Raw genomic sequence first — 13,729 nt, forward strand, 5'->3', positions numbered from 1 at the left:
CGTCCCGTCGTTAGAGACGGAGCACATACTCGGATTAGGGAAGGATGGGGAGGGAAATCGGCCGTACCCTTTCAAAGGAACCATCCCGGCATTTGCCTGAAGCGATTTAGGGAGATCACAGAAAATCTAAATCAGGATGGCAAGGCGCCGTTTTGGACCGTCATCCTGCCAAATGCGAGTCCTGAATGCTAACCACTGCGCCACCTCGCTCGGTGTTGAGAAGTACTGTCAAAGCTTAATAACCAGTTCGTTGCTTTTCGTCAAAGAGAAGGCATCGTACTTCGCTTTCTCCTTTGCCCCAACTCTACCTCTAGAACACTATACTCTAACAGTGCTTAAATCTTCTGCTCCAATCAGCAACTCCCAAGTCTGATGACACGGTGCACCTCTGTTTCGGCAGGTGAACAGCAGCAACTGACTCCATATATCCATGCCAATACCAGCCGACCTCTTGTAACATTCTACTACCCTTGCAAGGGTGCCTCCTCTTTCACCATAATAAATGCATTTAGACTGATTACCGAGACTACGTTCAGCGTGGCGTTGGAGACAACTACACAAACAAACAATCCAGTCATCATAAATGTATTTCTTAGAACACTCAAACTGAACACAGAACTCTGCTATAAATGAACACAAATAGTTTCATACAACAGGTGATTTCCAATAGTTAATTAAGTCCGTAATTTGACACTACAAGCCTTGTCTGATTGTTCCTCTTACAAGTCCGTATATACGTCGCTGTATTCCGAGATGGCTTCCTGGAGGTCCACTGCACTGCCGGTGGTACCGCTAATTAATGACTGCTACAGCATGCACCTCGATGGCTTCTTGGTGAGGACTCCAATGGTGAACTTCTGTGAACTCACTGTAATCACTGTGGGCTGAGCGTATACTAACACTAGAGTCCAGGCGGCGCTGGTTATACACTACTGGCCATTACAAATGCTACACCACGAAGATGACGTGCTACAGACGCGAAATTTAACCGACAGGAAGAAGATGCTGTGATATGCAAATGATTAGCTTTTCAGAGCACTCACACAAGGTTGGCGCCGGTGGTGACACCTACAACGTGCTGACATGAGGAAAGTTTACAACCGATTTCTCATATACAAACAGCAGTTCACCGGCTTTGCCTGGTGAAACGTTGTTGTGATGCCTCGTGTAAGGAGGAGAATTGCGTACCATCACGTTTCCGACTTTGATAAAGGTCGGATTGTAGCCCATCGCGATTGCGGTTTATCGTATCGCGACATTGCTGCTCGCGTTGGTCGAGATCCAATGACTGTTAGCAGAATATGGAATCGGTGGGTTCAGGAGGGTAATACGGAACACCGTGCTGGATCCCAACGGCCTCGTATCACTAGCAGTCGAGATGACAGACATCTTATCTGCATGGCTGTAACGGATCGTGCAGCCACGTCTCGATCCCTGAGTCAATAGATGGAGACGTTTGCAAGACAACAACCATCTACACGAACAGTTCGACGACGTTTGCAGCAGCACGGAATATCAGCTCGGAGAGCATGGCTGCGGTTACCCTTGACGCTGCATCGCAGACAGGAACGCCTGCAATGGTGTACTCAACGACGAACCTGGGCGCATGAATGGCAAAATGTCATTTTTTCGTATGAATCCAGGTTCTGTTTACAGCATCATGACGGTCGCATCCGTGTTTGGCGACATCGCGGTGAACGCACATTGGAAGCGTGTATTCGTCATCGCCATATTGGCGTACCACCCGGTGTAATGGTATGGGGTGCCATTGGTTACACGTCTCGGTCACCTCTTGTTCGCATTGATTGCACTTTGAACAGTGGACGTTACATTTCAGATGTGTTACGACCCGTGGCTCTACCCTTCATCCGATCCCTGTGAAAACCTACATTTCAGCAGGATAATGCACGACCGCTTCTTGCAGGTCCTGTACGGACCTTTCTGGATACAGAAAATGTTCGATTGCTGCCCTGGCCAGCACGTTCTCCAGATATCTCACCAATTGTAAACGTCTGGTCAATAGTGGCCGAGCAACTGGCTCGTCACAATACGCCAGTCACTACTCTTGATGAACTGTGGCATGGTGTTGAAGCTGCATGGGCAGCTGTACCTGTACACGCCATCCAAGCTCTGTTTGACTCAATGCCCAGGCGTATCAAGGCCGTTATTACGGCCGGAGGTGGTTGTTCTGGGCAGTGATTTCTCAGGATGTATGCACCCAAATTGCGTTAAAATGTAATCACATGTGAGTTCTAGTATAATATATTTGTCCAATGAATATCCGTTTATCATCTGTATTTCTTCTTGGTGCAGCAATTTTAATGGACAGTAGTGTAGCTGCCACCCATGATGACAGTCTGCCTGCTCATTGGCTCTTTGCCCAACGAGACGTCATCCGGCAGATGATTCGCATCTATGGAAAGCATGGCAATGTACAGGCTGGTTACAAATAGCTTTCGCTACTTGAGCCAGTGTAAAGGCAAAACTATTTACCCTATGGGTACCCGACTATATAGGTACGGCAACGTATGGTTGAAACACAAACATCAGTGTGCATTACAGTTGCAGACAGTCAACGTTGGTCTGGACATGGTGAGCAGGGCTTTAATCATAAAGCTGTTTCATCAAAACAACAGCTCTAGGGCTGCTGCTCTTAGCGAGTATCGTCGCATTAAAAGCGTCCGAAGAGGTCCTCTCTTCACGCTGGGGTTGAGGAACATGATTAGGAAGTTTCAGTCAACTGGCCAGTTGGGAATTCCTCCTGGCGACGGCCAATTGCGCAATGAATTGTTGAAGAAGTTGCTGTTGCCATGGCTAAGAATGCTGGAAGCAATGTGCGATATCCAAGCAGTGTATGGGCTGTGTCGCGGCAACTGAACATTCCATGGTGCACAGTTCGAAAATTGCTGCAAACAATTGTGAAATGGTATCTGTACATACTTCACACTCCTGGCTGTGGGGTTACCTGAAGGACAGGTTTTATCACAACCAGCACGCAATGGAGGCTGAAAATGAGCATAGTGAGTCAGGTAACCAACATCTCACCTGGGCTGTTTCAGGCAGCCGTAGAGCAGTCCATTGTGCGGTTCCAGGCTGTTGTGGATGCAGATGGTCGTCACACTGAGCAGTGTTTGTAACCTGGAATGTAAACATGAAACGCAATTTACAAATTTTAGTCTCTATATGGAAATTAAAAAGTGTTTCTATCGACGATTATTTGTTATTCTCTTCCGCATGTCCTTACAAAGGTTTCTGCGAAGTTTAGTTGTCCTACGATCACTCGGTTTTCACGGGGGTCCTCTCAAAATAGCGGAAGTTTAATTATAACCGTCCTGTAGGTCCATCGGCTGCGGTGCCTTCTTGAGGCGGCGGTCGCTTTCAGTCTTGTAGAATGGTCACGCCTGCAGATTATGCAACCGGTGACACTGCGCCATTCAAAGGAATGTCGTTAGGTGGTCGCCAGAGGATGCAACAGATTTTTATGGTGAAAGGTATGCATTTTTTATCTCTTTGACGTAATCATAAATCGCACCTCTTGGTTTTTATACTTTTCTGTAGTATGTAGTATTACCATGCACTTGTGTAACTATACTTCTCGACGTATCTGCTAGACTCTTCTGGAGAGGTAGGCCATCCCTTTGACTTTTGGAAAGACTCAAAATTAATTCGCTGAATGTGAATTCTTTGATATCAGCTATATTAGGAATAGATCTACTGCCCAATAGTGACATATGAAAATCTTTGCCAGACAGGGACTTGAACCCCGTGTGGTGGTGCCGAGCGGAGACAACTCTGCGTTGTCAGGTATGTGATTTGGAACCTGTACGGCGTTTTCATGCGCTAAAAACTTTTTTTTTTGGTCATCAGTCTTCCGATTGGTTTGATGCAGTCCGCTACGAATTCCTCTCCTATGCCAGCCTCTTCATCTCAGAGTAACTCCTGCAACATACGTCCTCAATTATTTGCTGGATGCATACCAATCTCTGTCTTCCTCTACAGTTTTTGCCCTCTACAGCTCACTCTAGTACCACGGAAGTCATTCCCTCATGTCTTAGCAGATGTCCTGTCATCTTGTCCCTTCTCCGTATTAGTGTTTTCTACATATTCCTTTCCTCTCAGATTCTGTGCAGAACCTCCTCATTCCTTATCTTATCAGTCCACCTAATTTTCGACATTCGTCGGTAGCACCACATCTCAAATGGTTCGATTCTCTACTGTTCCGATTTTCCCACAGTCCATGTTTCACTATCATACAATGCTGTACTCCAGACGTATATTCTCAGAAATTTCTTCCTCAAATTAAGGCCTATGTTTGATACTAGTGGACTCCTCTTTGCCAGCAGGAATGCCCTTCTTACCATTGCTAATCTGCTTTTGATGTCCTCCTTGCTCCGTCCGCCATTGGTTATTTTACTGCCTAGGTAGCAGAATTCCGTCACTTCATCTACTTCGTGACCATAATCTTGATGTGAAATTTCTGGCTGTTCTCTTTTCTGCTACTTCTCATTACTTTCGTCTTTCTTCAATTTACTCCTATTCCATATTCTGTACTCATTAAATTGTTCATACCATTCAGCAGATCATGTCATTCTTCTTCACTTTAACTGAGGATAGCGATTTCATCAGCGAATCGTATCATTTATATCCTTTCACCTTGTATTTTAATTGATCTCCTGAAACATTTTTTTATTTCCATCATTGCTTCTTCGATGTACAGCTTGAACAGTAGGGGCTAAAGACTACATCCGTGCCTTACACCCTTTTTAATCCGAGCACTTCATTCTTCGTCCTACACTCTTATTATTCCTTCTTGGTTCTTGTACATATTGTATATTACCCGTCTCTCCCTATAACTTACCCCTATATTTCTCAGAATTTCCTACATCTTGCACCATTTTACATTGTCGAACGCTTTGTACAGGTCAACAGATCCTATAATCGTGTCTTCATATTTCTTTGGTCTTGTTTCCATTATCAACCGCAGACGTCACAGTTGCCTCTGTTGTACCTTTACCTTTTCTAAAGCAAAACTGATCGTCATCTACCATATCCTCAATTTTCTTTTCCATTCTTCTGTGTATTATTCTTGTCAGCAACTTGGATGCATGAGCTCTTAAGCTGATTGTGCGATAATTCTCGCACTTGTCAGCTCTTGCTGTCTTCGGAATAGTGTGGATGGTATTTTTCCGAAAGTCAGTTGATATGTCGCCAGATTCACATTATACAAACCAACGTGCATAGTCGTTTCGTTGCCACTTCTCCCAATGATTTTAGAAATTCTGATGGAATGTTATCTATCCCTTCTGCCTTATTTGATCTTAAGTCCTCCAAAGCTCTTTTAAATTCTGATTCTAATACTGGATCCGCTGTCTCTTGTAAATCGGCTCCTGTTTCTTCTTCTATCACATCAGACTAATCTTCCCCTTCATAGAGGCTCTCTGAATTTAACAGTGCAATTCGCGTTGCGCTCTTAATGTTACTATCCTTGCTTTTAATGTCAACGAACTTTGTTTTTGACTTTCCTAAATGCTGAGTCTGTGCTTCCGGCAATTATTTCTTTTTCGATTTCTTCACATTTTTCATGCAGCTATCTCGTCTTAGCGTACCTGCACATCCCATTTATTTCATTCCTCTGAGTCCTGTATTTCTGTATTCCTGAGTTTCCCGGAACATTTTTGTACTTCCTCCTTTCATCGACCAGCTGAAGTATTTCTTCTGTTACCCATGGTTTCTTCGCGGTTATCTTCTTTGTACCTAGGTTTTTCTTTCCAACTTCTGTGATGGCCCTTTTTAGAGATACCCATTCCTCTTCAATTGTACTGCCTACTGAGCTATTCCGTATTGCTGTACCTATAGCCTTAGAGAACTTCAAGCGTATCTCGTCATTCCTTCGTACTTCCATATCCCACCTCATTGCGTATTGATTATTCCTGACTAATCTCTTGAACTTCATCATTACTACATTGTTATCTGTGTCTATATCTGCTCCTGGGTACGCCTTACAATCCAGTATCTGATTTTGGAATCTCTGTCTGACCAATGTGTAATCTAACTGAAATCTTCCCGCATCACCCGGCCTCCTCCTGTGATTCTTGAACAGAGTATTTGTTATTACTAGCTGAAACTGAGAACTCAATTAGTCTTTCTCCTCTCTCATTCCTTGTCCAAAGCCCATATTCTCCTATAACCTTTTCTTCTACTCCTTCCCCTACAACTGCATTCCAGTCCGCCATGACGATTTTCATCTCCCTTTACGTACTATATTACCCCTTCAGTACCCTCATATTCTTTCTCTGTCTCTTCATCTTCAGCTTGCGACGTCGGCATGTACACCTGGACTATCGTTGGCGGTTTTGGTTTGCTGTCGATTCTGATCAGAACATCCCTGTCACTGAAATCTTCGCAGTACCACACTCTTTGCCCTACCTTACTATTCATAACGATTCCTACTTCCGTTCTACCATTTTCTGCTGCTGTTGATATTACCCTGTACTCATCTGATCAGAAATTCTTGTCTTCTTTCCATTTCACTTCACTGACCCCTACTATATCTAGATTGAGCCTTTGCATTTCCCTTTTCAGATTTCTAGTTTCCGTAGCACGTTCAAGCTTATGACAAGCCACGCACCGGCTCTTAGAACGTTATCCTTTCGTTGGTTATTCAATCTTTTTCTCATGGTCACCTCCCCTTGGCAGTCCCCTCCTGGAGATCCGAATGGGGGACTATTCCGAAATCTTTTGCCAATGGAGAAATCATAATGACACTTTCTCAGACACAGGCCACATGTCCTGTGGATACACGTTATGTGTCTTTAATGCAGTGGTTTCCATTGTGTACTGCATCCTCATGCCGTTGATCATTGTTGACTCTTCAGCCTTTAGGGGCAGTTTCCCACCCCTAGGACAAGAGAGTGCCTTGAACGTCAGTCCACTCCTCCGCCCTCTGTGACAAGACCGATGGCAGACTGCCGAAAGTCTAGACCATGGATCCCTCAACATTTGGTCAGCAAGTTAATACTTATTCATTCATATTTACAGTACTGTGTCTTCTCGCCAGCCTCGAATGCTGCCGTGTGCCAGTGACACACTGAAATTCTGCTGACTCCTGTTGTTGACTTGGCTGGTGAGACTGCTACTCCAGCCGAAGTCTAGGAGGCTGACGTCTGCAGTCTGCTGGCGAAGCCGTAGTGTGAGACGGACTGCAGGCACTTTCAGGTCCCAGTGATGATGACGTTAGTGCGATAAGCACCGTGAGATGTACTGGTGTTGGAGCACCCTCAGTCACCCCATGAGCAAATGGTAGGTGGCCTATGTGGAGTCCAATGTGTGGCACGTCACGGTTACTTGGACGTTGTCATCTCGGGAACGGCAAGCAACACGTTCACGAGAGATGCTGGAACAATAAAACACGGATACAACTATACCACAATAATCACTGAATTCAGTGCTTTGGCACAGACGCTATTGATGGTAATGACCAACGGAATTCACAGCTGGATAACCACAGTATTTATGGAGATGATCGGGAGGCAATGACGTGACGTTCTGTTCATTACGACCAAATGTGGCCTGCTTCTTTACCATCGGTCAGCGCTCCTCCTTTCATTGTGTTTGTTTGACAATTTGTTACAAACTCTTAACTGCACTGTTAAGTCTTGTATAGGTATTATTTCTTCCTAGGTACAGCTTGTTGCTCCATGTAACAATACATCTATGTCTCTCTCTTTCTCAGTCTGTCTCTCAGTGGACGTGTCGCTGTCCATGTAACTTGTGCCTGGCAACTGGCGCCAATGTAGCAACGTGTGCTCGTGTCAACGATCGAGTTATAGTGTTGATTTTTTTTCTGCTGCACAGCTATGCCACCAACTCTGCCTGGTACTACCTGTGGCAGTGAGTGCTAGGAAGGACTTCAGAAAAAATTTTATGTCTTCCCATTTCTACTCTATGGTGTTATACCACATTTCCTGGGAAATTTTGTAGACATGCATGTAAGTACTTCCAAGATGTTTACAGCTATTTGAGAATGCAGGACACACACTTCAGTTTGAAGTGTTGTCAGAGCATAATGCAAAATAACTGTAATAACTTTGACTACAAGCACCACCTGATATTAGTGATAGCTACCATACTCTTAATTTTTGATCTTCTTTTTATTTTTGATAGAATCACGTTTATGATACATTCGTAATCGGATTTGGCCTATGCTGGTCATCTTCACACACTACAATAGGAAAAAAGAGAAATGTCTGTATTAATATATCTTAACATCTTTAAATATTTTATCAATTCTGCTTGGGAGTTAAGCAAAGGAAAACTGAAATTTATGTGGTTCAAGTTGGTCATAGACGGTATTTGATGAATAAAATTTTCGTTACATGTGTTGTCAAAATAAACTTAGCAACAAAAATTCTGGGAGTTGTATAGTGCCTATTCCTTATACTTAGATGTGCACATCCTCTAGACAGCAAATTCTGAAATGTAAAACTGTAAATTGTATCCAAGTCGCAATAAAACTTCTGATAGTGATTCGTTAGACATAAATATTTAGTGTCGATAAGGTGTTAAATCCATATAAAATCAGGATAAAAGGTTTATAATAAAAGGAAAGTAGGAGCAACCCGGCTACAACACATATTTCCGACGGCTGATGGCGCTGAACTTTGGGTTGATAAGTGATTACTTCATTGGCAATAAAGCCCATTTTACACGATCGACTTGCTGGTCAAAAACGACTAATCGTTGTGAGTGTGTGTCACAGGCTTGCGTGTAAATATGCCGCCAAAGGCTTCACGAGTGGGACAGTGATGTCAATGATGAACTGACTGTGCCGAGTGAGGAGTTGTAAAATCTCGAGTGTGCTACAGGCTACGCATGCGTGGGATCAGGGGCCTGCGGCATCACATGCTGACATCGGAAGTAAAGCTGTTCTCGCCGAGCTCACTCAATTTATAGCAATGGATTTAGTGCTTTTGTGTCTTATTAATCTTTATTTTTTTTTGTTTTGTTTATTTTGTTCTCCTGACAAACTGCAAACCCCAAGCAATACCCAACCAAACATTTGCAGAGGAGAGTTCTGGAAAATGTGTCTGCACAAGGGCAAGTGGTTTTTCATTGTACCACCGACGTGAGATACGAGTAATATTGGAACTGTCGCGACTGGAAGTGGCTTGGTCAGTAAACAGTATTAATGGGATTAGTCGGTAGTTTTCAGTTAGACAACGACAAAAGTCCCATCCTTTGCCGTTGTATCCTCCTCGAGTGTGTTCACTCTATTGTAAATAATAAAGATGGAGGCCATGCATTCGCAATGTCGCCATGTTCTTGTATGAGGAACACATATTCTTGTATGAGGAACACAGATACGTGTACAAATTTTACGTTTGCTTGTGGAAGGACTGCGTTCTACAAACACAGTAATACGAGCGGCATTCAATAAGTAATGCAAAACATTTTTTTTCTCAGCCAGTTTCGGTTGAAAAATTGCGGAATTTGTTGGGGAACGTCGTGGAATATTCTCGCTTCAGCCGCTATAGTTTCATGAAGTACAGATAGGTGGCAGCGCTATATGTAGCCTTCAAAATGGCGTCTGTAACAGAGGTGCGTTCCAAGCCGAGAGCAGTCACTGAGTTTCTTTTGGCAGAAGACCAGAGCATTTCAGATATTCATAGGCCCTTGCAGAATCTCTACAGAGATATGGCAGTGAACAAAAGTATGGTCGGCCTGTCAGCATCGCAACAAGGTCGTGAAAACCTGTCTGATCTCCCACGTGCCGGCCGGCGCACACAGCTGTGACACCTGCGACGTTGGAACATGTCGACATTCTCATTCGAGGTGATCAACATATTGCAATTAAACACCTCGCTGCACACTGTAGCTGCTGGTACTGCTGACACACTCCTCCAACAGTTTGGGTACTCAATGGAGTGCCCCCACAGGGTTCCCTGCTGCCTGAAAGAAGATCGTAAGGAGCAACAGAGGACCCTCCTTGCATGCTACGAGGCTGATCGTGATAAGTTTTTATCGAGCATCGTCACAGTCAAAGAAACATGGGTTTATCACTTCGAACCACAAAGAAAACGCCAATTCATGATGTGGCGCCTCACCATCTCTCCCCTGAAGAAAAAGTTCCAAACCCCGGCATCAGCCGGTAAAGTCATAGCGACAGTCTTCTGATACTCTGGTTGATGTTCTCCATAATGGTGTAATGATCAACTCTATAGCGTATTGTGCTACCCTCAGGAAACTGAAGAAACAGCTTCATTGTGTTCGTCGCCATAGAATCGCAAATTAACTTTTCCTCCTCCACGACAACGCAAGGCCTCACGCGAGTCTGCGCACCAGAGAGGAGCCCACAAAACCTGATTGGACTTTCTCATCCACTCTACAGCCCGGATCCCACACTTTTCGACTCTCATCTGTTTGATCTGGCCGGCCGCTGTGGCCGAGCGGTTCTAGGAGCTCCAGTCCAGAACCGCGCTGCTGCTACGGTCGCAGGTTCGAATCCTGCCTCGGGCATGGACGTCCTTAGGTTAGTTAGGTTTAAGTAGTTCTAAGTCTAGGGGACTGATGACCTCAGATGTTAAGTCCCGTAGTGCTTGGAGCCATTTGAACCATTTGTTTGATGCGACGAAGGATGCACTCCACTGGAAGCAGTAAGTGGGTGATGGGAAAGTTATTGATGCCACAAGACGTCGGGTCCAACGTCGACCCATAGAGTGGTACCATGCCGACATACGGGCTCTCCCAGTAAGATGCACTGAACGGAGATTATGTTGGAAAATAGAGTTTTGTAGCCGAAAGAGTTTGGAATAATATGGTGCACTGGAAAACCGAATAAAGCCAGTCCGCTCTCTGAAACAAATATGTTGCATTACGTATTGAATGCCTGTCATATCTTTACTTCATACACACACAGATCATTTGCACGTTCAGATAAAATATGACATGAGGGCACTGCACCCCTCTCACCCAGTTCAGCGAAAACACGAAAAACGTTCTTGAATGTGTTACTCTGCGGTTAGGAAATCGTCTGCCCATATTCTCTACAAGCAGCACCGAGTCCATTAAAAATCCCGACACGTATATCATATCGCCACACTCAGCATCTGTTAATACGTGTGGCATGCTTAAACGGGACGTTAGTATTGGCCAACAAATCACGATCAAAATCACGGTTGAAATATCAAATTATGTAAACTCAAGCACAACTTCAGAAGTCGAAATTCTAAACAATAAGAACAGTCGATGAATAAGGCCATAAATAAAAGTCGTGTGACTAGGGCCACCTGTCGGGTAGACCGCTCGCCGGGTGCTCAAATGGTTCAAACGGCTCTAAGCACTATGGGACTTAACATCTGAGGTCATCAGTCCCCATAGACTTAGAACTACTTAAACCTAACTAACCTAAGGACATCACACACATCCATGTCCGAGGCAGCATTCAAACCTGCGACAGTAGCAGCAGCGCGGTTCCGGACTGAAGCGCCCAGAACCGCTAGGTCACAGCGGCCGTTTTCGCCGGGTGCAAGTCTTTCTATTTGTCATAATCATCATCATGAAATGATGGTGATATGACCACGCAACACCCAGTCCCTGAGCAGAGAAAATCTCCGACCTAGCCGGGAATCGAACACAGGCCCTTATCTAGGCTACTCAGCTACCGCCGGCCGACAGTGAGGCCATAGTAACTGGACTATCAGCGTGTGGAATGAAAACTTATATCTATCACCAGCTGTTCCTCTGTAATCAGTGAAAACTGGCGGATGTTATACGGAATGTTTTATTAGTATTAGTGCATACTACCACCTCATAAAATTTTTGCTGTTTCTCCTGAAGCACCCTACATGTTTTCCGCTATGATCAATCATTCCGTCTAGGAAAAAAAAATCGTCACACTCTGAAAGCTGATTAACTGGCACCCAGGGGAAACTGACTTTTACTATTTGTACCAGTATACTTGTATAATCAATATTTCCCTCCACTGCTATGTGATGATGTTATTCATAAGTTTGATATAATCTAATATTTATCGTGTAACATCATAGTGCGCCTTATTGTTTTTCCAGGTCCGTGAGAATTATGGAAGAAGCAATGGGACCATGTGTTTTCGTGCAGTTTCTCTTCAACGTGATAGTAATGTGCATCTACGCCTTCGTATTGGCCGGGGTAAGTCGAGAAAAGCACCATTGTACAATAGATTATAGGAAATTGAAACTTTTGTACATGCTTAGGGTTCCTTGCCTGTGATAAATGTAAGTGATTTGAAAGTGTTAAAACGATGTGAATTTATTCGTCATTCCTGTTTAAGGTTCGCAATATGAATGTAGGAAGCCTCGCGATATGTTTAACAAACCTAATTTCCACTTGCGTCGAGAACTTCGGCTACTGCTGGTTTGGGAACGAAATAATATCACAGGTGGGTTCTGTTTTATTTATTTATCAATCTGCAGACAATAAATATTATATAGATGTTATCCAAATGTAAAAGCAAATTCATCACAAGGAAAATAGAATATCCGAAAAATTATATATGTACGAAATACCACTCAAAAGTTCCCAAAATTTGTATGACTTACGCATATAAACAATAGCACAACGAAACACTTCTAGGAGCAGCGTAATACATTTTTCGTGCGTCAGTATGCCTAGCGGCTTCGACCTAAGGCACTATTCCATTGTAACGTTTGCTAGTGTTTGCGATTTTGCAATGACTGACTTGGGAGAATAGCGTTGCTGCATCCAGTTCTCATTTGAACTTGGTAAAACAGCCGCTGGAACCCACAAAATGTTAGTGCAAGTATTCGTTAATGACGTTTTTGGACATACGCAAACGTATGACTGGTTTAAACGTTTTGAAAATGGCCGGACATTCGTTGATGATATTGATGAATGTTCAGAACGACTTTCTACCGGAATTACAGCAGAAAATATCAATGCTGTTCGGAAAGCGATTGTGAAAGATCGTAGACATACCATCTATGAAATCTGGTGATGTCATACGGCGACTAAGGAGGAATGTCAGCAGGAGACATCCGGAGAAGTGGCGCAGGAATCACTGGGTCCTTAACCACGACAGTCTGGAGCCAGGGGCAAAGTTGATTAATGTGTTTGCGGATCCTACATTGGACTTGGAGAAGAATTTCCACTATGGACCAGCCAGGACACGGACGACTCAAGCCGGGACCAACTGACGCTTTACTCTCGTAAATAGTGTTCCCTAAAACGTCCTCGTGCAGCCTATAACGATGGGGATGAGCCGCAGACGGTGGATCGTTGTGGCAACTGGTTTCACTATCGATAGTTTTGTTCTCTCAGTGTGAGCATGTAGTTTTTCCGCTGGACTCTCCCCTTCTTGAGAAGTGGTCCGGTATGGCGCGAGGAACAGTGTGAGCACATTGTCTATGTTATATTCTTGCAGCAGCTTTGCAATTTGTGCTTTAAATGTGCGTACAAAATGTTCAGTCCTGGCGTTAGAAGCAGAATGAAAAGGAGCCGTCCACACATTTTGAACGCCCTTGGTCTCACAAAACTGTTGGAAAGCCCTAGAGGCAACCCGACTACCATTGACCATGACGACCATAGTTGGGAGACCCTCAGTGGATGAAATTCGGGCCAGAGATTGCATAGTCTCGGTTGTAGTTATTGACTGACACAAAAGACACAAGGAAACATGTTATAGGCAGCCTCAAAAATGAGCTACTTTCTGTCCCCAGGAATGACTCTGAAAATT

At 44.1% G+C, this 13,729-nt stretch overlaps 1 protein-coding gene across 1 annotated transcript in view; it reads left to right on the forward strand.

Annotated features, from left to right (window-relative positions):
- The window catches only part of LOC124613363 (odorant receptor Or2-like), a 154,114-nt gene that overhangs the window by 91,621 nt on the left and 48,764 nt on the right, over positions 1–13,729 (forward strand). The window contains exons 7-8 of the mRNA XM_047142062.1: positions 12,066–12,165; positions 12,308–12,415. Of these exons, the coding sequence (XP_046998018.1) occupies positions 12,066–12,165; positions 12,308–12,415 (208 nt within the window). The remainder of the gene's footprint in view (positions 1–12,065; positions 12,166–12,307; positions 12,416–13,729) is intronic.

This window comes from Schistocerca americana, chromosome 4 (genome assembly GCF_021461395.2).
Source record: "Schistocerca americana isolate TAMUIC-IGC-003095 chromosome 4, iqSchAmer2.1, whole genome shotgun sequence".
NCBI classification, from domain to species: domain Eukaryota; kingdom Metazoa; phylum Arthropoda; class Insecta; order Orthoptera; family Acrididae; genus Schistocerca; species Schistocerca americana.